The sequence below is a fragment of the Apodemus sylvaticus genome, chromosome 10, assembly GCF_947179515.1.
Source record: "Apodemus sylvaticus chromosome 10, mApoSyl1.1, whole genome shotgun sequence".
NCBI lineage: Eukaryota > Metazoa > Chordata > Mammalia > Rodentia > Muridae > Apodemus > Apodemus sylvaticus.
The window spans coordinates 78,188,660-78,212,082 of record NC_067481.1 but is presented as its reverse complement, the minus strand read 5'-3'; the positions used below and the strand labels follow the sequence as shown (position 1 = coordinate 78,212,082).

General features: G+C 42.0%; 1 protein-coding gene across 1 annotated transcript in view; it reads right to left on the bottom strand.

The window, feature by feature from the left end:
- Sgcd (sarcoglycan delta) overlaps nt 1–23,423 on the bottom strand; it is a 419,047-nt gene that overhangs the window by 136,945 nt on the left and 258,679 nt on the right. The window contains exons 4-5 of the mRNA XM_052196514.1: nt 20,375–20,462; nt 13,222–13,341 (exon numbers count right to left, since the gene is read on the bottom strand). Coding sequence (XP_052052474.1) covers nt 13,222–13,341; nt 20,375–20,462 — 208 coding nt within the window. The remainder of the gene's footprint in view (nt 1–13,221; nt 13,342–20,374; nt 20,463–23,423) is intronic.

The window sequence follows — 23,423 nt, the reverse complement described above, 5'->3', positions numbered from 1 at the left end:
AGGCAGAAGGAGCTGAAGAGAATATTTTCCATACTCTTTCCCCATTCAAATAAGCAAATAAGCTGTAATCATGTCTGTTTTAGTCAAGGGTTCATTGCTGTGAAGAGACACCATGACCAAAGCCACTCTTATAAAAGACACATTTAACTGGGGCTGGCTTATAGTTTCAGAGGTTTAATCCCTTATCATTATGGTGGGAAGCATGGCAACATCCAGGCAGATATAGCGCTGGATGTAGAGTTGCTCAGAATTAAACATCTTGATCCAAAGGCAGCCAGGAGGAGGCTCTCTTCCACACTGGGCAGACCTTGAGCATTAGAAGACCTCAAAGCCACCTATGCAGTGACACACTTCCTGCAAAATGCCACACCTATTCCAACAAGGCCACACCTAATTGTGCCACTTCCCATGGCCCGAGCATTTTCAAACCACCATACCTTCCAATGAAGAAAAATAATTTCTTTCCCTTTTCTGTGCTCTGAGGATCTCTACTCACACTGTCTTCTCAGTAAATCTCCAAAGTCCCTGTAGAAGCCTAACATCCCTTGACTTCTTCTGGAAAAGAAGAGTGAACAAATGCTACCCAGGTGACCTTTGGTGACATAGGCATGCTCCACAATAGTCAGTGTAACTGATGGCGAACAAAACACTATGCTTGGACGGCATGTGATGCTTTCTGACCTGGAGGGTAGCCTGGCAGAAGTTTCCCTCCTCATTTGAATGTTCTCAAATGCATAGCAAGCAAGGAGGGAGAGCGTAGACAGGTAGACAGCAAAACCACCCAACAGATGCTTGAAAGCACACTGACTGACTGTTCTTTCATAGACAATTCAAATCTTATCACTTCTAAAGAACAACTCGGACAACAAGCAAACAAACACAAGCCCCAAATATCCTCCACCCTCAGTATGTGCTATGACTGGTTGTTCTCAAAGCAGCCAGGAGTGAACCTCAGCAAACTCTTCAATCAAACTAGAAACCAGACGAATGTCCCCACCTCGCTCCAGGCACCACAGAGAAGAAAATGACTGACTCTGGGAAAGTCTGCTAAGGAAACAACGCTGCTGGGACAGCTGGGGACATTTACAGGGAACCATGAATCCATCGTGCTCCTCTTAAATCACATCTCTCTGTTGCCAAAGGGAAAATTATGAAGGGCGCAGCAAGCTCCTTTTCTTCTTGCATCTGGAATTAACTCAGGCTTCAGGGGGGAGGAACAGCTAAGACTGCCACACAGAAGGCCTGGACACTGGGGCATCTGTACACATGAAATGAGCAGGGCTATAGCCTAGACTTCTAGATGAGCGCTTTAAAATACTTCCTTTTGAGAGTTATTCTCCCGACAGCATTTATAATGAAATCCCATTATTATTTCTCTATTGTCGAATTGTAGTTTTTCTCATTAACTGTCTCTGGTTTATTAGGTCGGGGCTCTTCATCTGAAACTCTTCCATGTTTGCCTTTCCTGTTGCATTATTTATGGCAAATGTGTTTTTATGATCCCATACATTATTCCTGCATCCCTGTAAATAATGAACCAACTTTGGAAATGAGGTAGCACAGAAGCACCAGACAAGCAACAATTCTGTTTAAATAGCTCATTCCCCTGCAGCACATCTCTGCTAATGATAACCGGGAGCAGGAGGAATGTTCTGGAGAGTTTCAGGCTCCTTTGTTTTATTTTCTGAATGGTACTCTTTGCTTGGTAGGCTCTCATGTCCCAAGGATCAAATGTCTGAATTTCGTACTTCCCTAAAGCTTCTGGGAGAAACCAGAGTCCATTCTGCAGCAAAGTACTTCATGACATGACTGTAGCAGTTCCCAACCTGTGGGTCATGATTACTTTGGCAAACCTCTATCTTCCAAAATATTTACCTTTCTATATCAGTGATGAAGTAGCAACAAAAATAATTTCATGGTTGAGGGTCACTACAACATGGGGATCTGTATTAAAGGGTCACAGCATTAGGAAGGTTGGGAACCACTGTGCTAATGCTTCCTTATCATTCACGGATTAAGTGTTTTAGGAAGAAAAAGAAATGGAGGCAAAGGAAGAACAGAGGGAGATGGTTGTTAAAGCAGAGTCAGTCCACCCTGAGAGATGTGGCCAAGGACACCTGGTTGGTCTTCTATAGCAGAAGCTGTATGTTAAAGATTATGAGTCCCTCTGTGCTGCTGTGGAGGAAGGCAAAGTAGATTACATAATCCAAATCTAAAACCGTAGTATAGGACCCAGACCCTTGAAGATGCATGGGGAGAGGGGTAGTTGAGACCCTAGAAAACTAGCCTTGCAGGTTCCTTCAGAGAAATGTGCAGGAGGCTGTGGACTGCCTGGCAAGGCCAAATTTCAAGAGCTAGGTCACTGCTAGAAACCAGCTTCCAGGCCAATTCCTCCTTGTCCATCTGTTCAAGCATGTAGACCTCCCTCTGTCCCCTCTGCTCTGTTGGCATGTCTCACAGGCTTTGTGCAAGGCATTTCCTTCTGAATAGTGGACTTTTCCAAAGTAGAGTTCAAACATTAAGCCTCAGGATATATGAAGCTGGACCATTATTCATCTCCAATCTCTAAACTTCTGTTGACTCTGAAACTGTAATACACAGAGGGCTCATAGGACCACGTGCATTTGCAGCTCCCCCTGTCTCCTGACCCCAGAACACTTGCTTATTGACCAACTTTCAGTAATTTTGTCCCAAGATGTTATTTTCCCCAAGTGTTCCCTCTTTTATCTCTCTAGCTTATCTTTTACCACCCCTTAGGGAAGTTATTACAATAACTATTGTTTAACTTGGGGACATGCTTTCTCTCCTTTTCATTTTAATGTCACATTAACTTTGGGACATTCTTATGTACAAGATCTTGTGACCCACTCATGAAACCATTATGGAATACTGACTGAGTGCAAAAGGCTATTCTAGATTCTGATTAACAAAATATCCAGATGACATTAGGTTCAGATGTTAATGATGAGGGTCAGGAGAAAAACAATCTATCTATCTATCTATCTATCTATCTATCTATCTATCCATCTATCAATCATCTATCTATCTATGTATCTATCATCTATGTATCTATGTATCTATATATCTATGTATGTATGTATCTACGTATCTATGTAACTATCATCTATGTATCTATATGTCTATGTGTCTATCTTTCTATCTATCTATCTATCTATCTATCTATCTATCTATCCATCCTATGTCTGCATAGAAGTAGAAGAAAAAAATAAGATAGCACAAAGGTACATTAAGGGAAACAGCAATCTTTTCATGTAATGGCCAGACAGTAAATATTGGAGGACCTGTACATGGTATGGTCTCTGTTAACCAATGAATTCTGCCACAATAGCACTAAAACTTCTGTAGACTATATGTAAACTTTACTCTAGTAACATACCATTTTAAGTCAGGCAGTATCTTGGTATTGTAAACATTTATAGTATTTCTCTAAAGGGGTCAGAGATTTCTCTGATAAAAGAAGATTTGAGCCATTCTGTCCCTGTACAAAGATTACAGCTTACTTTAATTGGACCCTCAGTTATTGTTACCAAATGTTTACTGTTTTTGTTTTTGTTGTTGCCTAGCACCCATTACTTCTCTTGATGACAAGATACAATTTCCTTTAGAGAACTATGCTGTCCATGTCACTTGTAGTCTTTCTAACCTTGGCTTGTAGAGGTGCTGTTTTCTCTTAGCTTATCTCATCCCCCTAGTCATGGGGAACAGTTGGGGGATGGGTAGGAACTTCATCAGATTCTCATTGGGATTTCAATTAGGAAGGCATGCACTCTCTCTGCTCACCACGAGAGAGCTGCAGGCAGAATATAAGACTGGAAAGATCACTCACACAGTCGGAGGGAGAAAAAGAGATGCTACGTTTTGGTTTCATTCCCTGAGTTTCTCAGTGTAACTTGTAGCCAATTACCCTGGGGCTTTTCAATCAGGTTAGACAGTAGTTTTTCTAGTCTCTGTTTCTCTGTTTTTCTGTCTCTGTCTGTCTGTCTGTCTGTCTGTGTCTGTGTATCTGTCTGTCTGTGTCTGTCTGTGTCTGTCTGTGTCTGTGTATCTGTCTGTCTGTGTCTGTGTCTGTCTGTGTCTGTCTGTGTCTGTGTCTGTCTGTGTCTGTCTGTCTGTCTGTCTGTGTCTGTGTATCTGTCTGTCTGTGTCTGTGTCTGTCTGTGTCTGTCTGTCTGTCTGTATCTGTGTCTGTCTGTGTATATGTATGTGTATGTGCTTGTATTGCTGGAATATACACACCAGTGTGGAAGAGGTAAAGGACGCCTTTGATTGTTCTCTACTTAATTCCTTTGAGACAGGGTTTCTCACTGAACCAGAAGCTCACTGCTTCTCAAGTTAAGCAGCTAGGAAACCCCAGTGATCCTGCTGTCTCTGCCTCCATCAGGGCTAAAGGCATGCATAGGCATACTCCGCCTTTTATATTGGGAATCCAAACTCAGATTCTCAAGTGCTCCTACCCACAAAACCATCTCCTTAGCGCCTAGTCTAAAGGGCTCTCACTTTGAATCAGGCTTAGAATACTGAGAATGAGGAGAGTTGTGAGCGCTGAGCTTGTGCCAGATCATTCACTCATGTAAACTCTCTCCCTAGGTCCTTCCCCAGTACTGTATACATGCAAACTGCTCTGAATGTTTCTACTAAGAAACTTATGACCTCTCTCCTATATCCCTCAGCTGGAGTCCACTGGTACCTTATCCCATCCACAGATGGGCTACGTTTTTTGTGTTCCTAGATAATTATATCTGTCTCATCTTCTAGATTAGACTGAAAATTCCCTAGGAGAATAAGGACAATGACACACATCTTTGTCTCCATGACACCAGCAGCAGAGAGTCTTGGATACTACATAAACACACACACACACACACACACACACACACACTATGAGGACACACTCATTGAATGAATGAGCCCTACCAATACCACTCTAGTCCTTTCACCATGACTACTTCTTGAAAAGTTATATTTAAAAAATATAAATGGCTAAGAATAATATCTGAGCAGTTCTAAAACAAGTTAAACTTCAAGCCATATTTACATTTCTATAATTTTATGCTAATTAAATGGCTTTAGATTTAATTAAAAATGTTTTTTCAATTGATAATAATGTAACTCAGATAATTAGCATCAAGTGTCATCTAGAGGACATGTTTAAACAAGCTAACCTAGAGTATAAATAGACCTAATTGACAATTAAAGTAGCACTTTATAATTAAGCTTTGTTTGTAAATGCTATGATGTCCAATACATTGTTCAAGGAAATTGCTCATTAATGAAAACTAAAGCCATGCTCTTCTTGCTGTTGCCATGAAGTGCTGGGCTTTTATGTTGTCTACTTTCTTGCTGCTTTGGCCAGGCCATTCCTGCCCAATGGTTAATAAATGTATTCTATGGTGAAAGTTAAACTATATTCAGCCGTGGCTTGTTTATGCATATTTATTTTGTCCTTCTCTATTAGTTGAATAGATGGATCTCACCACAAACTTACATTTTTTGTTTTATGCCTGCCATGAAGAGAGAACCTTATACTCTAGAAAACCCAGGGATGGCAAAAGCCCCTATGTTCCTGAGAGGACCAGGCTTGGATCTGAATGAAGCATGGCCTTGAAGACTAGCAGACTGGAAATTTCACCAGGAAGATCATGGCTGCTGCCTCAAGAGAGGCAGGGAGTTCGACAGGGGAAGCCTCAATTTCTCAGCAAGAAGTGAAGTCAGGGAAACACAGAGATCTCCACAAGAGCCCAAAGAGTCTACCCTCCTGGGACTGTGGAACTGGAAGAGAGAGAGAGCACTTCAAAGCAAATGTAGACTGAGGGGTTTGTGGTGAGCTAAGGGAAACTTGAGTATATGTGGAAAGGGTGTGTGGCATCTGAGTGACTGTGTACTGTTGATGTGGGCACAGTCACATCAAAGAGCAACACCTCAGAGCCATGGGGAATGAACAAGATCTTCCTGAGGCCAGACTCAGAAGGACAAATTCTCCCTCTGATCCAAGTACCAGTTTTTGTATTTGACCAGTGTGTATAAAAACTAGCAATTGCAGTCTCCTCCTTTGTGGTTTTGTAGCCTGACACTTTTGCTTACAGAGACCTACAAAGGCTAGCCAACCCCTCCTTCTGAGCTGTACATACTAAACACTCTGAGGTTTCTGGCTGATGCCTCTTCATGAGAATGTGTAAGTTCACCTTACTTCAGCTTTTTTATACAAAAATCTTCTTTTCAATCCTTTCTTAATTCCCTTCACCTTAGTCAGGTTTCCAGACCCAAGGCAAGCAGGTTGTGAGGGTAGGGGTGGAGGGTGTAGATTTCAAGCAATTTGGAACAAATGTTGCCACAGTAAGTAGGACTTTTATAGGTGTAGGATTTCACATCCAAGTGTAAAAAGATTAACTGAGGATTGAATTTCAAAGAAGCCTGCAGGTGTCTACATTGAATCCCTCAGGCTTACCAGGGAAAAGAAGAGGTAAGCAAGGAAGTGGGGGAACAGAAAATAGGGGGACAGCCAGAGGACTAAAAGAGCTTTGTGTCCCTAGAGCTGAAATAGAAAAGGATGCCGAGAAGCCATGGACTCATTTTCTTTCCATTTTGTGATGCTGAGATACTGTGGAGGCTGTGATTTGGCCCACATATGGTAGTGAACAAGATCTTCACTTGGACATTTCTTCTCTGTGGAACCTTGGTCAGGTGTGTCAGTTCCCATGTCTCTATCTGCTTACATGTAAAGAACAAGGACAAACATTCATGCTCCTTATGAGGTGGGTGAGGGGGCCAAAATCATTTCTTCATGGTAAGAATGATAACCCAGGCACTTTGCACAGAACAGGCAGTCCTGCTGCTTTCCACATCCACTAACTGCTTATATACAGTTGACTTGCTAGCTCTCCATGGTTAAAGATTGTCAGGTCTGAAATTTATCATCAGAGACTTTTAGGTAGTCACCTTAGGCTGATGTTTTGAAATCTTTAGGATGCATCAGCATCTGTGGGAGGGCCTCCTAAAACTACCTGTGGAACCCCAGCCTTGAATTTCTAATGCCACAGTATAGAACAGGACTTCAGTTTACACCTCTAACAAAGGAAACTTAGCTGCTGTTCCTTCCATAATGACCACACTGTGCATACTACTGTCATAATAAGAGAAACCTTACCACAGGAGGGATACAGTCAAGCAAACCCTCTAAGACTGGAATCCAACTTGGGAACACATTTATTACTGAGATCTCTTTTATATGTGCTTCTTAATTTTTACGCCAATTTGACACAGCCTAGACTCAACCAGTACAAGGGAACCTCAAATAAGAAATTATCTAGATCAGAATGGCCTGTGGCAGTATCTTCAATGGCTTTGAAGTATCTGGAAACTATGATATTGGGTCATGTTTTAGTCTTTAGCTAAACAACTATGGAACAGCTGACAGCCTTACAAGGCTCTGTATGATGATTAAGGCAATGTGACTAGATCTTTGACATTATTATCAATCATTTTATCTTCTTTACAACGTCAGGTTTTAATATGGTGACATGAAACAAAAAAGAACAAATGAACTCTTGAGGAGACCCAAATGCATGGGAATAAGGTTATCATAGTATGAAATACCACCAATCCCTCTCTTGGCCAACCACTTCAGAGCTGGTAAGACACAGGCAGTTGTGGACTACATAAGAAATGTGATGGAGAGTAAGCCAGGAACAGTGTTCCTTTTATGGTTTCTACTTCAGTTCCTGCCATGACTTCCCTCTGTGATAGATTCTGATCTGGAAGTGTAAACTAAATGATCCTTTCCTCCCCAGGTGACTTTTGGAAAGAATGGTTTATAATAGTAACAGGAAGCAAAGTAGAACCCCTGCACACAGGTAAAATGGGCAGTAGAGCACTTCCCAAATGATGAAGCTATGTTCTTGCATGGCCTCCTTGTTTATGGAGTCTATGAGTCCCAGCTTACCTGACATGTGACTACTCCTGTAGGTTGATAGCCAAGTTTCCCTTATGTACTCATAGAACAGTACATTCCCATTCAGGTATTTATATGTCTCCTGAAGTCTGAGTAGGCTACTAGAAGTCACTACTAACAAAATTACTACCTACACCCTCAGTGCTTGCTTGTATGCTACACATTCAACACTCTATGTGTTCTGTGCTTCCAACGATGTTGAAAGCAAGGGATGATAGGGCAGGAGGGAGATGGTACCTTGGAAGAAGAAGCCACATCCTCAGTGAAAGCCATAGCCAAATAAGCTCAGAAGTAGTTCATGTTTGCACAAAGTGTGTGATGCCCCAGGGTCTAGCCTCAGCACCACAGAAAAGAAAGAGGAAAAGGCAAAATTTGGCATTTTACTTAATTTTTTTATCATAGTCATCTCTCTCTTCTCTATGTACACTTACTGCTTTAGCTTCTTCACGTAAAACTCCGGATTATGAGTAGGCACCACATCTGTCTCTTTTCCATCTTTTGCTTTAAACTGGTGGAAACTAAACCTTAGTGAGAAAAGTCACCTTGAACAGGGCCATTTTAGACCCTAAGAGGATGAGCACACAGATTCCAATCCAGCTATCGTAGCTGTTCCCATGAAGTACCCATCTAGATCCAAATCTCCCGAGCCCTTGTCCTGGCTGACAAACTTCTCATTAAGCTGAAAATGAAAATGCCTAAACATTTCATTCCATACCATATGGCAAAGTCCCAGCTGACAGGAAGCTCATCTCTCTAGCATGATTCCTGGGTTTCTATCGCTGAAGAGATTGATGTGAAACTTGTCACGTGGTCTTTTCCCAGTCCTCAGCATTGTTAACAGTACTTGGATTCATTTTGATGTGTCCTTTCTAATTTTTCCAGAAACAAGAAAATACTCCTAAGGTGGCAGCTCTTATCAACTCTTCTTCAGATGAAACAGCACTACCAACAAATACAAGCTTTGAAGTAACTGGAAACTATCCCATGTCCCCATTTTTTAGGGAGGAAACTACAGGGCAGTGAGTTCAAGGATGGCCTCATTACAAAGCTCTGGATAAAAAGATTAAGCCAACATGGCATCTGGGTATTTGGCGTTATTGTGAATCATTTTATTTTCTTTGCAAAGCCAGGTTTTAGATATTGTGGCATAAATCAAATAGTACGAATGAACTTCATGGGAGAGAGAAATCCATGGCTATAAGGTTATCATAGCATGAAATACCTCCAGTGCCTCTTTTGGCCAGCTCTGAGAGCTGGTAATACACTCTTGAATAAGAGCAGAGCCTGAAGGTTTGTGCTCCCCTCCCCCAACCCCATTCTAACCTATAATTCGTGTGAATGTCATTTCTATAAACAAAAGCATACTTTGTAAGATACAAAGTCTTGGAATATTTACTTGTGGTGGAGACCACTGAGATCAGGGCCCATGGCTGGGAAATAGAGCATGGCTCTGACTAGAACTTTGCACTTTCTCCGGCAAGTTCCTATGCCTTTTCAAGCCTCAGTTTTCCTCGTCTTAAAATGGGAATAATGAAAGGGGTTAACAAAGGACCGTGGGACACACTGTACACACAACAGCAGGTGGGGGTGGGGGAACTGGCTCCCTAAGTCCTAGTGTGCTCCCCTCAAATATGGCTCAGCTCAGTTCTGCCACCTGCAGGATGGGGGAGAGCATGCTCTACCTCTCAAAAAGAAAGACCAAGGTCAGAGATGCAGGAAGCCAGGTGTGGTCATGTATGATCACAGTCCTAGCTTCTACTTTAGGAGGTCAAAGCAGGATAATTCAATTTCAAAGTATGTATATACTAATGTGCAGTACTGGTCAGAGCTAAGTAGCTCATAGGCTTTTAACAAAAAGATTATTTATCTAGGAGGCTTTTTTGTTGTTGTTTTGTTTTTTGTTATTTTGTTTTTTGAGACAGGGTTTCTCTGTGTAGCCCAGGCTGTCCTGGAACTCACTCTGTAGACCAGGATAGCCTTGAACTCAGAAATCTGCCTGCCTCTGCCTTCCAAGTGATAGAATTAAAGACGTGTGCCACCAGTGCCTGGCTTCTAGGAGGATTTAAAAAAAGAGTTCAATGCGCTTAGGTCTTCAAACTTCCCAAGACCCGAATATAACTTGGAAGCACATTTTTTTAATCTGGCTTAAACCTGTTGCTTACCTTTTAAGTGTCAACTTGACATAGTCTATAGTCACAGAGGACACAGGTGTGTAAATAATCAAACTATTCCGGTAGGGCTCCAGAGTCCAATCTGTTTTCAGCATTCACTCACATTCCAAAGCAAACGTGGTCTCTCAGCTATCATATATATGTACTGGGGCTATGTAATTTTGAACTTTGTTTTAATTTTCAGTCAGAGGGACTAGATTGCTTGGAAACCTAATCTGTGGGGAGTTCCAATTCTACAGGAAGCCCTCACAAGAAAAGGCAGCTGGATCGCTTTATAGGTAAGTGCCTGATCAGGAGCTGAACTGGCCTTTTGTTTCTGCACCTGTGTGCCCTCTGTTCTCACTCCCACTTGGTCTCCTAAGGATGATCACTTACATGGTCTGACTAGATCTAGTGACAGGGGCCCAAGCAGACTAGAAAGACTAAGGTTGAGTAATAATGTAGTAATGCGTCTATGTTTGTAGGGGGGCGGTATTTTATCTTATGATACTAATGCAAAATGAACTATATTTGAGAGGCTAGTGGGATATCCACATAAAGAAAAAAAGCCTAAAGCCATGGATAGAGATCTAAAAGTTATTTAGGAAGGAATTTATAAATGAGTGGGTATAAATGGAGGGAGGTAGAGAGGGATGGATATAGGGAGGGAGAGAGAGATATATGGAAAGGAGAGGAGAGGAGAGAAATAGACAAACACACTTAGGAGTCTTACTGAGGGCAGAATGAAATGTGTAACACAAGAGATGGAAATATAAGAAGATGTCAAAGGCAAATAAACAAGAGAACAGAGACCAAATGCTAATTTATAATAAAAAGAACTTGTAATAGTAACTCAGGACTAGCTGAGAACCTGGCAAGCTAGCCAGCTTTCCACTCTATATAGACTGGGAAGAAGGCACTTCAGTGATAGCAGTTTCACAAATAAACAGGCACCGAGAGGTCAGGTACCTTAGCTAGTGTGGGAAAGATAGGGGTTACAAATAATAGTGGGGTTATCTTAGAGCTCAAGCTTTGAACTTCTGTGCTTCAGTGAATCTTAAGGAGAAAAGAAAGAAACACAGTCAGTCGCAAGGGTAGCTAAGGCATGGCACCACTGATGGCGCGCCATTTTACAGAGGATACTGAGGGAAGTGTCTGGATCATGGCCTTTGTTAACGCTACAATTTCAGGTTGTAGGTGATCTTATCCTCGTGGAGAAGAGAAAAAAAATGGTTCAACGATGTCAGTAACCTGCCCCCAACCAGACAACCCCGTATGCAACATCAGCAACTGAAAGTTAGGTCTGCTCCAGTAGTACAATTCAAACTGCCACACTGGTCCCTTTCACGGGGCAACCTTGGATGACACAGGTAGTGCGCTCAAATTCATTAATTCCGCAGGTGGAGCACAGATATTTGTTTGGCTTTACATTTTAAAACCAGAGATGGAGAGATGGCTCAGCCAGTAATTATAATTGCTGCTCATACAGAGAGCCTAAGTTTAGTTCCCAACACCCACGTGTCAACTTTCAAAAATGTATAACTCCAGTTCTGTGGTATCAGAGGACTTCTTCTGACCTCCAAGGACACCAGGCACACACATGGTATGTGTGTGTGTATGTACACATGTATGAAACACATACACACAGACACACAGACACACAGACACAGACACACACAAAATCTTTACAAAAAGTGAAAAGAAAATTCTTTCCTTTCATTCTGTCTTTCCTCCCCCCACTGCTTCCCTGACTTTCTTTATTTTATTCTGTGATTCAGAGCCTTACTCTGCAGCTCAGAAGGGCCTAGAGCTCAAGAACTATATAGCTTCAAGTTTACAGCAGTACTCCTGCCTTGTGAGTCCTAAGGTCAATGATGGCAGCTACCACCCCTGGTTTGTATGTACACTGAAGATTGACTTCTCAAATTTACATACCAGAGCTTCCAAGTCAGTTAACTACAGTTAGATCTTTAAGCCTAAATTTAGAAAACTCTTCTTGGATTATTTTTTATTTGCCACCAGGTTGAGAATTCACCTCATCATGCATCAAGCAACCTGCTGGTTTGTGAGAAAAGTATGTTCTACGTGAATACTTCTTTACATGAGCACACATGAAACCCAAAGATAAAAGTTGAAACACAAACCCAAATGACTTCATAGTATGAGCAAAGCTCTTTGGGGAATCATAGTCCATGCAGGTCAAACTGCCTTGCCTTAAAAGAACCTAGAAAAGTGACCTCATTTACACTATGACACACGATTTGCTTGTGTTTAAGCTCTTATAGCAATACCTTAGAGATTATATGGCTTAAAACTACAGTCACCCCCCTCCACCTACAGTTTTAGAACCTAGAAATTTAAGATCCTGTGTCATTCTGGTTGGTTTCTAGGGAGGGCTCTCTTCTAGATACAGACTGCCAAGTTCTCCTTATAGTTCTGTATGTGAGGGAAAAGAAAGAGCAAGGGACACAGAGGAAGGGGGAAGGAGAGAGGGAAAGAAGGATAGACACAGATGAAGAAGGGAGGGGAGGAGGGAGATAAAGGTGGAGGGACACAGATGTGGAAGGGAGAAGGGAAGCATAAGAGGAGGGAAGAAGAGACAGAGATAGGAGAGAAGAAATAATGGAAAGAAGATGAGAAGAAAGGAGAGGAGAAGAGAGGAGGGGAGGGGAGGAGAGAGGAGAGGAGGGAAGAGGAGAGGAGAGGAGGGGAGGGGAGGGGAGGGGAAGGGAGAGGAGGGGAGGGGACAGGGGAGAGGAGAGGAGGGGAGGGGACAGGGGAGAGGAGAGGAGGGGAGGGGAGGGGAGAGGAGGGGAAGGGAGGGGAGGGGAGAGGAAGGGGGAGGAGGGAGCACAAACTACCCAATAACCAACCTTTGTTTCCTTATAAGGGACCTCATATTACTGATAAGAGCTCCAACCAACTTCAGGGACAAATATCCTGATAAAGGTCTAAGTCTCCAAGCATTGTCATCCTAGAAGGTGAGAAATTTAACGTTGTCTTTGGGGGAAGTCACAAGCATGTAAAGGATGGCACCATGCTATTTCCCTTGAAAATGTAGATGGTATCATCCGGTTAGTTGCATGTTTAAAAATCCCTCACCTAGGACTCTCAATCTCTCTGCTCCCACGACCACTTCGCTGTCATCTGCAGAAAAGAGCAATTTTCCAGAAACAGTTTTAACTTCAAACCTTTTGCCATATGCTTCCACAGCCTTCGGACCTAAAAAAGAGAGAGAAAGAAAGAGAGGAGGAATACATTAGCCTTGTCACATGTCACTACAAAAGCTTTCCATAGGGACTGTGTCTGATTTTAATGTTAAGTGGATTGGTTTTCTGAAGTCAGCCATGGAAATTAGTGTCTTGACTCCACCTCATCTTGCCAATTGCATTTAATCACAAGGTCCTGGGATGTGGTTTCAGAGGTCACCTTATTCTTCTTAAAGAGTAATGCTTGAATGAAATTTCTCTCTTCTAGCTTCAAATTAGTGTCAAACATTTGGGGGTGTTTGATCAAAGTGTCAGGTGATATTCAGAGTATCATCATCTCTTGTAGGAACTAACCATCTTCAGTCAGTTGTAAATATCATAACGGATTCCTGGGAGTTCAGCTGAAATAGATCTGTTTATGCCCCTGGCCTAATGGCTGACATGAAGACAAACTGATCTAAGTAGACAGATAATTTCCAAGCAGAAATGGCTATAATATATTATAATTAGTCCTCCTACAAGTTGTTAAGTCTCTTATAATAGGAATTACTTTAATAAAAATTATCCTTTGAGATAATTGTGTGGCATCAAATGCTGTTCTTGAATACAGGCTGTCTATACCAGTGTAGTAAGTACACATGTAGCCTGATGGAGCCAGGCTCATACAGATTCAATTTCTTTTTTCACGTGTTTTATGTATATGAGTGCTTTGACTTCATGCACACCAGGACTGGGTATCAGATCCCATGACAGATGTTAGTGAGCCACCATGTGGTTGATGGCAATGGAATTTAAGACCTCTGGAAGAACAGTCAAGTACTCTTAACCATTGAGCCATCTCTCCAGACTGATTCAATTCATTAACGCATCAGAACTCTCCAGAGCTTTAGCAAGAAGGCAAGACTGGTTAATATATCTGAAGTCCTGACAGGAGTCTTCTTTGCCTATCTGAGCTGGGGCTTTCCAGGGACTTTTGCTTCAGGGACTTCCAAAAGCTGCTCTACATGAAAGCATCCGAGCACCCAAGGGCAAGGACAACCTTGTATGAATCCAGCTCTGATCAAATAGAGTCTATCCGTTGGTCTAGAAAGATTTGCAGGTAAAGGCAACAACATCTTCCCAAGGAACCCAATTAGATTCCAACATTGATTTTTGTTTGTTTGCTTTTAGGAAAATTTCAAGAGAGCATTATTTAAAATAAATGGCTATGAGAGGACCAATGGGAGCATACCTTCAGAGGGGAGGTGTTAGCCATTGCAGGGGGCAAGAAAGCATGTCACAGATAGACACTGGTATAGGAACAAAACCTGCAGTAGGGACTTCCTGTGGGATCTAAGGTCAGTTCTGGCTATTTGGTGGGTGGAGGTCAGGCATTAAGCAAGCAGGGTGTGCAAGTAATTTTGTGATTGGCTATCCCAATAACTCATATCTAGAAATAGGAAAGAGCTATGCAAAATGCCAATGATGGTGTTGGGTAAACTACAGGCACTGATTTCACCTGGGATGGGGATGTATGGGGTGTCTTGTGATCTAGAGAAAGCTGATGCTTTAGTCTATGTTTAGAGATGTTTAGAGATTTGCGTGTGTGTCTGTATGTGTGTTTGTACATATGTGCACTTATGGATTCATGCATACATTATATATATATATATATATATATATATATTTTTTTTTCTTCCTGTCTGTATGCATGTGTTTTTATGGCTCTATCCTTCGTGGTCCCTTAAGGACCCAATCTAGGGATGTTTTACAAAATTACTTAAGTTTAGGCAGAGGCCTGGCTATTACAATCAGACCAGCTCCTTATATATCTGCGTTTTTTATTTTTTTTCCCAAGTGTAGGACTTAGAGCCCAGAACCCACTCCCTCTCTTTTTGGCAATGTGCTTATAAGCAGGTCATTTGTCTTTCTGTTTCTGTGTATGTAAAACTATTACCATCTCCTCTGTGGACCCCAAAGAAAGGCTGCAAAGATCAAATGATGCAAATGTATATATATATATATATAACCAACAAAAAACCAAAACAAAGCAAAAAATCTTTTTAGCCACAAAAATGCTGTAAGCTGTGGTGATTGCTCTGGTGGATAGTGTGGTCACCCTTGTCCTTGCCATCTGGATTCTTCCACTGAGATGGTTATGATGTATTGAACATTATTAATAATGCATGCCTCTTTGTATAGTTTACTCATTCACTTACAACCATTTAGCAGGCCTCCTTCTCCCCTATCAGAACATTTATATTTACCTTCCCACAGGAAAATGTGTCTAGGAAAGTTTCTTTCATGAGCCAGAGACTGAAGCAGCAGAGATCATAAAGAATCTAGAAGCACTGTAAGCCCCGGAGATGCTCTTGTCTGGTTGCACAGGGAAAGAACAATCATTGTGAGCCTAGGGTCCCCTTAAGGTCACTGTGGGAGCAATGGAAAACCTGAGAGTAGAATCCTGCTCTCACAGTGCTCCACGGTACACAAAGTATATCTGCCTTTTTACGAAGGTGAAGAGGGCTGAGTCAACATATTCAGACCATCAAGGAGATACCACTTCTGAGGAAGAGGAAATGTAGAAGTCAGAGACAAGGAGTTCAAGGACATTTTGAAGAACAGCAATGTGTAAAAAGATTTAGTGTAGGTATTCCCATGCAAGTTAAGATGTAGCTATCTTATCGATGCCATTAAAACTGTAAGTGAAACCTATATTGCTCATCAATTCTAGAAAGACCAGTCTGGAGGGAAGAAGACTAGAGATGAAGAGACAATATGCTAAAGATAAATGAATGAACAACCTCAGGATGGACACGGGGCCAGGGAAGTTTGCCTGTGTTAGACCTAGTCATATGGAAGGATGACAGTGGGAAACAAATGCTTAAGCTCGGCATCCATGAACCTGGCAAGATCGGCAGACTTGGCTCCCGTCTACGCTCACTCTGGACCCTTGAACAGTGTGTGAGACTAATCAAGGGCTATACTGAAAGAGACCACAGCAATCAGAACATACAAAACACAATTAACTCATCTTCCTTTTCAGAGAACCACAAAATATAAAATAGAATTCAAGGGCAAGAACCAGTTGCCAACATCAAACACAGCAAAGCAAAGATTTAGCCAAAGCCCTCACAGTGAATATTGGCTAGTTGATGCAGACAGCTTTGTCCTTTGTTGGTTCTACTTAGGGATGCCAAAATTCCCAGGGCATGGCCAGAATCTTTAAAGATGCCTCTAGAATGAAGTGATAGTGGACTTGGAGTCTATTCTGGAAGCTCTTCGGTGAATCTACAACTGTTTGGGGCTAGAAAAACATGATTTCTGAGGTGAAGTTCATCTTCAGTTAGTATCTTCTGTGGGTGGCAGACTATGTGTGAAGTGGCTCTTCAGTCTCATCTCCCCAATTGGGAGGAGAGGGCAAGACCTCAAGTTGCAAGGATTGCGGCTGCCAGGAATCTGAAGATAGGAAAGGCCTGCTTTATTCCAGTTTTTCCTTTGGTACTAGGAGCCTTTCTCCCCTTAAAGCTGTTCTCCTTATGGGTTTTAGGGCTCCAAAGATGGATCATACTGATACTCAATCAGGAACATTTTGAGTCAAAATGAATCAGTGACCTGGCTTTAGTTCTACCTCTGAAAGTAATGCCTCATGCAAAATAGATGGCCTGAACTTGGAACATCAGGCTTTCTGGTGGACTTTTGAGCTATTTCCAAGGCAGACAAGCACAAGCACTTTGGAATCCTTGGGACTGCATTGCTTGGGAAGCATGAGATATTTCCTTTGCTGAATTGCATATCCTATACAATAGGAATTAGAAGGCATTATGTTTAACCTTTTGTCCCCAGCAATAGTTTTTCTTGCACCTCATTTTAAGTCAGTATTGCTGTCTTCCAGCTCCTAAGAGGCACTAATTTAGAATGGGAGATCAAAAGACAAAGTCTACTGGAAGGCAAGAGAAGAAAGAGAGGAGAGAGGGGATGGGAAGAGGAGGAGACCAGAGGATTCAGGGGATGGGAAAAAAGAGAGAGAAGGTAATAGAGAGGAAGAATGGTAAGAAATGAGAAAGGGAGAGGGAAATAGGAAGAAAAGAAGAATGTGGAGAATAGATGAATAGAGCATGGAAAGAAGAGAGGAGGAATGAAAGAAAGAGGAGGGAAGATGAATGTGGAGAGGCGGAGGGGAGGTTTGAAGGAAAAGGAAGATGAAGAGATAATAGAGAGGAGAGGAAGGAAGGTTCTCTTTAGAGGAGTAATGGTCATTCTCAGCTTTATCAAAACTGTCTTTCAAGTAAACCAAATCTCCCACAAATGACAACTCATCAACAGGCTACATCAGTTCTTTTTGAGCCCTGGGATCTGGAAGTTGGATTTATCTCCCTCCTGGAGGCAGTTCTCACACACATGCTGCTTAAATCAGTGCTTACTGGAGCTGTTTATTTAATTATTTAGCACTGGTGAGTGGAGGCCAGATGTTACATAAACAAAGCCGACTGTCCAGATGCTTGCTCTAACTGTGTGTTTGCAGATCGCAGGCTCTATTGGGCAGCATTTCCGCAGGCCCAGGAGCTTCTCCGCTGGGATGACCAGTCCACTTCAGGGCTGGGTTACTTCTGCAGCTTTGTTCAGAAAAGGGGAGCAGGGCTCTTTGTGCAAAGACACCTGCTTCCCTGTGACACAGTTATTAGTAGGGCTCTGGAAATTCTAGTAACAGTAATGTTTGGGGCTTGGGGGGTATTTGGGTTATTGTCCTGTCAAAATCTCCGTCTGGGTGTTTTTCTTTCAGCCCTGGAGTCAAATGGCATTTTCTTCTGGAGGTCTAACAGTGCCATTCAGACCCACAACTTCTCCATCCTTTGTGGTGTATAAAATGCCTCTCTGTCTATCGCCTCTTGTAAACATACAGAGGGTGCATTGATCACACAGGGCTCAGCACATGACCTTGTCTATGAGTCCCATGCTTACTAGTGGAGCCATTTTTAAGAACAACCAATTCTCGGTTAAACTGTTAGTATTAAAAACTTAGAACCTAGTGGGTATTTCCCACAGCTGTAAGGAACAGATCTTCTGTACTAAAAAGAACCATAATGCATAGCCTGTGGACACATCTGCAGCTTGCAGATTAGTTATGATCAAAGACAGCAAGTGTTGCAAATAGGATGAAGCTATCAATAAAAAAAATTCCTTTTACATGATCTGGGAGATGGCTCAGATAATAAAGTTCCTGCTGTGTAGGCATTGAGGACCTGAGTTTGGATACCTACGTCCTATGTAAAAGCTGGACATGCTAGCTGGGTCTGCAACCATAGTGCAACAGGATGGGGGAAAGAAGGGTAGAGAAGTAGGTAGGTAGAGCTAATCAAAAATTTCTTGTAAATTGTCCAGCCAGTCTAAGCAAAAGAAATCCTTTGGCCTCAGTGAGTGATGCTGTTCAAAAAGTAAGGTTGAGAGTGATGGAGAGAGGGGCAACTGACATCAACATCTGCCACTCACATACATAGACGGGCATATGTACATACATACATAGACATACACAATCATTTACTTAATTATACCACACATGCACACACACACACAACATACATACATAGACATACACAATCATTTACTTAATAATGCCACACATGCGCACACACACACACAACATACATACATAGACATACACAATCATTTATTTAATTATACCACACATGCACACACACAGACACACACACACACACAACATACATATATAGACATACACAATCATTTACTTAATTATACCACACATGCACGCGCGCACACACACATACACACACACACACACACACACACACACCATAAACATCCTCTACTCTCTTCAGTTAAGTACATCTGGCCTTTTCTCTACTGTTGAAACAGGACAGCATGACCATTTACCTAAATTAAAAGTGGCAAGTTCCATCTTAAGGCCTATAACCTCCAAAGCCATTGGCTTTTGGCTCAGATTACAGTACCAGGCCTTCAATTCCTTCCTGGGAAGCAGGCCTCATCCAATCAGAAAGCAGTTAGTGTTGAGTTACTGCTACATACATAGGCACATCTTGGTAGGTCAACATTGCAGCATGTAGGGTCATGTGGTCAGTCATGTGATCAAAGTTATTTCTATACGATGCCCACAGACCCAGAATGCTCTTGTGCTTAGCTAGAGAACCTTCTTTTTGTCATGGAAACCCAGTAATAGAGAGAATCATAAATGGTAAAAAAGGAACTAAGGAAAGAGGGAGTTCTCAGTCCTAAATGAGATATCTACATCAACTCCTGCTTCACCAAGGCTCCAGGATCTTTGCAGAAGATGGGGTTGCAATAACATAAGATCTGGAAGAGAGGGAGTGGTGGATGCTGTGAAATGCTGTCTTCTGGACCTAACAAGGCTATCACCCTCACCAACTTAGCAGTTGTGTTACTTGCACAAGACTATATAAGATCAAAGCAGCCCAAATCCCAGCCTAGTTGAAGTATATAATCTCCAGGATCCACTCCTTACTAAGGAGCTACAGATAGTAGATGGTTGCATGGGGAGAGAAAATTATTCTTTTCTGAGGATGTGGCCACTAGTAAGTTTTCCATAGCCTTCTGAATATCCCCATACCTGTGTATGTATAGGTAACAATAACTGGAAATTGTAAGTTATTAAGATAAAAAAGACATTAAGTTGGGAAAGGCTGTGCTGGGGAGAGCTGGAGGGAGGAGATGGAGGGGTATATATGATCACACTTCATTGTATACATGTATGAAATTCTCCAAAATGAACAAAATTTAAGAGGATCTTTTCTTTGACTGAGGAGCTGGCTCACATTTAGGGGCCATGAACTACTAAAGACAGCTTTTCCACAAAAGCAAGTGCCATGGCATTTGGTAAGTTAAACATGTAAATAGATAAGACAGTATCTTCTGGCAGACTTAGAGGGTACAAGCTGAGTTTTCTTTCTGTACACTGTAAATGGCTGGCACAGCCTTGTTCAGGTTCATGCAATATTTCACAGGACAGTAAAGTCTGCTCTGTCTGGGTACAGATGGACCAGCCATTCATCTGTTTGTTCTTCTCTTACCTGTCACCAGCTGAGTCAGCACTTTTGTCTGGTCATTGAGAATGTTCACTGTCACATTCCTGGCAGATTTGAAGTATAGGGCATTACCCTGAAATAAGAAAACAGAAGAAGAGCATGAAGGTGGCAGAATGCTATAATGAGCTGAAATACCAACTCTTCAAGGGGCTGACCTGCCTTTAGCCATGTCCTGGATGATGGACCTTTGATTCAAAGGTCCACTTGTGTGATAATAGGTACACAGTCAACATAGACTTCCTCCAAAGAGACAGACCTCCAAAACTCCCCCATCTATCTCACACATGCACAATTGAATAAGAGATAACTGAGCATTTTGTATCTTCCTATAGATAAGAGAGCCTTGGAGCACAGGATAAACTGATTACCTCCCATACCTGTCCCTTCTAGTTCACGGTTCTTCCAAAGGAGCCATGCAGCTTCCAAAGAGAGAATCAGAAAGGCAGGATGAAATCCTGCCAGTCAGGAGAATCCTCTGAGGAAGGCTGACAGCACATACATAAAGAACCCAGGAGAGATGACATCCCCAGGAAGATCTCTGCCAGTACATTTGTCTTTATCTCGATTCTAGGGCTCTTTTTTCCCCCAAATAATCTAGGCTATTGTCACCGTCATCACACAGGATCCCATATTCCTCTTTCATACAGTGCCCCCTTTTCCCTTTAGAATGAAATTCAGAACAGGGCATTACATACTTTCTCTGGGAAAAACTTGATCCTAAGCTTCCTGGGATGCATAATCTCTGTTGCAACTGTTAAACTCTGTGCCATCTTGGTATACAGTTAATCTTCAAAGGACATGCACAAAGAGGCCTGGCTGTATGCCAAGAAAATGTCACCATGGTAGTAATCATTCCTATAGACATATGATTTCAGGGCTATTCATTTGGTATTGAATAACCAATTTCAGGGATCTTCCCTCTGGGAGATTTATTGTCTTGATCCTAAAATTCTTTAGTTGCCTATAGTTTTATATCTAGGGCTAGGGCCCTGTGATTTATTAATTTATATGTGTATGTGTATATATCTGTATATATGTGTATGCACATGTGGAGGCCAATGAACAACTTATACAAGTCAGTTCTCTCACCATGTGGGTTCTAAGGATCAAACTCAGGTGGTTAGGCTTGGTGATAGATAGTTTTACAATATGAACCATTTTGCTTGCCTGTTTCTTTTTTATCAACATATCAGAATACTATACACTTTAGCATTAATTGTTCAAAGATGCTGGCATCTTCGAAAATAGAATCTTTGCTACATGAGAGTTTAAACAAAGAGCTTCATTCTATGCCCAGTGCTTTTTCTTATGACCTTCTAGTTTCCTTGTAAAAGAAAGGTTACCAGGAAAAGGGCCTGAGAGGATGCACAAAGGGGAAGGGCCTCACATGGCAACTGGGTCCATGTAAATTTCATTTTGTTCTCTGACTACTTCTGTCTGGGACCAAAAAAATATCAATCACATAAGCATTCCCAAGACCTCTGATGTATCAGAACATGTGAGGTGTCATGAGTCAAGCCAGTGTGTTCCCTCTCTGATTATTTTCTGTTCCCTCCACTGTCCCACTCACTACTGTGACCCTCAAGCTGACCTGAAGGTGACCTAGGAGGACAAGGAATGCAGTGAAAGCTAAGAGGACTCAGATGGATTGGCATAAAGCAATCTGAAGACTCATCTGGTAGCCAAGAGCAGGGTCAGACTGTGGCCAGTCAACCTGTCCTTCTAGTGGGACATAGACTTCAAGGTATGGAAAGGATGCCAAAGACGATAGTTTGTGCTGGAATTTGTAACACACAGATACTTTGATGGAGAAGAGGTCTTCACATCTCCAGTTCTCTCAAGAAGACTCACAGAATACAGTGTAATCTTTTCTTGATGTCTTGGGGTCACTGACATGACACATTATTCACTTTATCCTGTCCTCTAGTGATTACAGAATGCATTAGGCCATTTCGACACCAAATGGCTTCATCCTGGTGACATTTAAAATTATTGTATCTGTTTAAAAATATATTATTTATTCTTATATTGAAACAGAACAGGTAAATGTCACATCTGCAAGACTTACAGCAAAGAGCAGCAATTCAGGTTTTTTCATCCCTGCAAGGGCTTTCAATACAGCTGCAAGTTTCCTCAGGGATTTTGCACCTGGTAGCCCACCATGCCCTTTTCTGCTATCTCCAGGGCTATCAACTTTAGATGTTATTCACTTACTTTCTCCAGTGGAGTGGGCTCTATTTATCTTTGAGTAAAGCACTATTCTTAGTCAGTACTAAGGCGATGTATGTATTCTTTCCAGCTGAGCCAAGGAATGAATCAACGTAATCTGTGGCAGTCGGAATGAGAATGGCCCCATAGGCCATGTGTTTGAATGTTTAGTCTCCAGTTGGTGGAATTGTTTGGGAAGCATTGGGATACAGCCTTGTTGTATGAGAATGTATATAGACAAGGTCTGATTGAAGCTTTGCCTGGAGCCTGGAAGAGAGTCACACAGGCCAAAGAGGTGAGCTGACTTGTTGAGCGGTCATCCTAACTAATTTGCTAACATGACTCACTCTGACACTGTATTCAGCTGGATGGAAACACAGGCAACCAGCTGAGACCCAGGATCACAAGGATCCTGCTTTAGATGTGGATATCGGAGGGAGAGGAGCTTGGTCCTTGGTCCTATACTGGACAGACTTTCTATTAAACCTTCCAATTTCCCCACCTCACTCTTGATTCCAACTTCGTTGAGTATCCCAGAGGCCAGAGATCCTCTTGTTTGAACTGTTTTCTAGACTGTAAAGAAAATGTTTTGTCTTCTAATAGGTGAAGGGGGGAGCTTTTATTGCTGGGTTCCCTAGAGTGGGATCTGAGGACACATGACTGCCTCACTGGTCTTCTTTACCCAGTCTTCTTTTAGGCTCCTCTCCAGGATGCACAGAGAGTTTCTCAACTGTCTTTTCAGCTATTTGTATGTCTAGGACATAAGTCACCCGGTTCTACACCCCAAATTGTAAACCTATAAGCAATCTGCCTACCAAGTTTCACC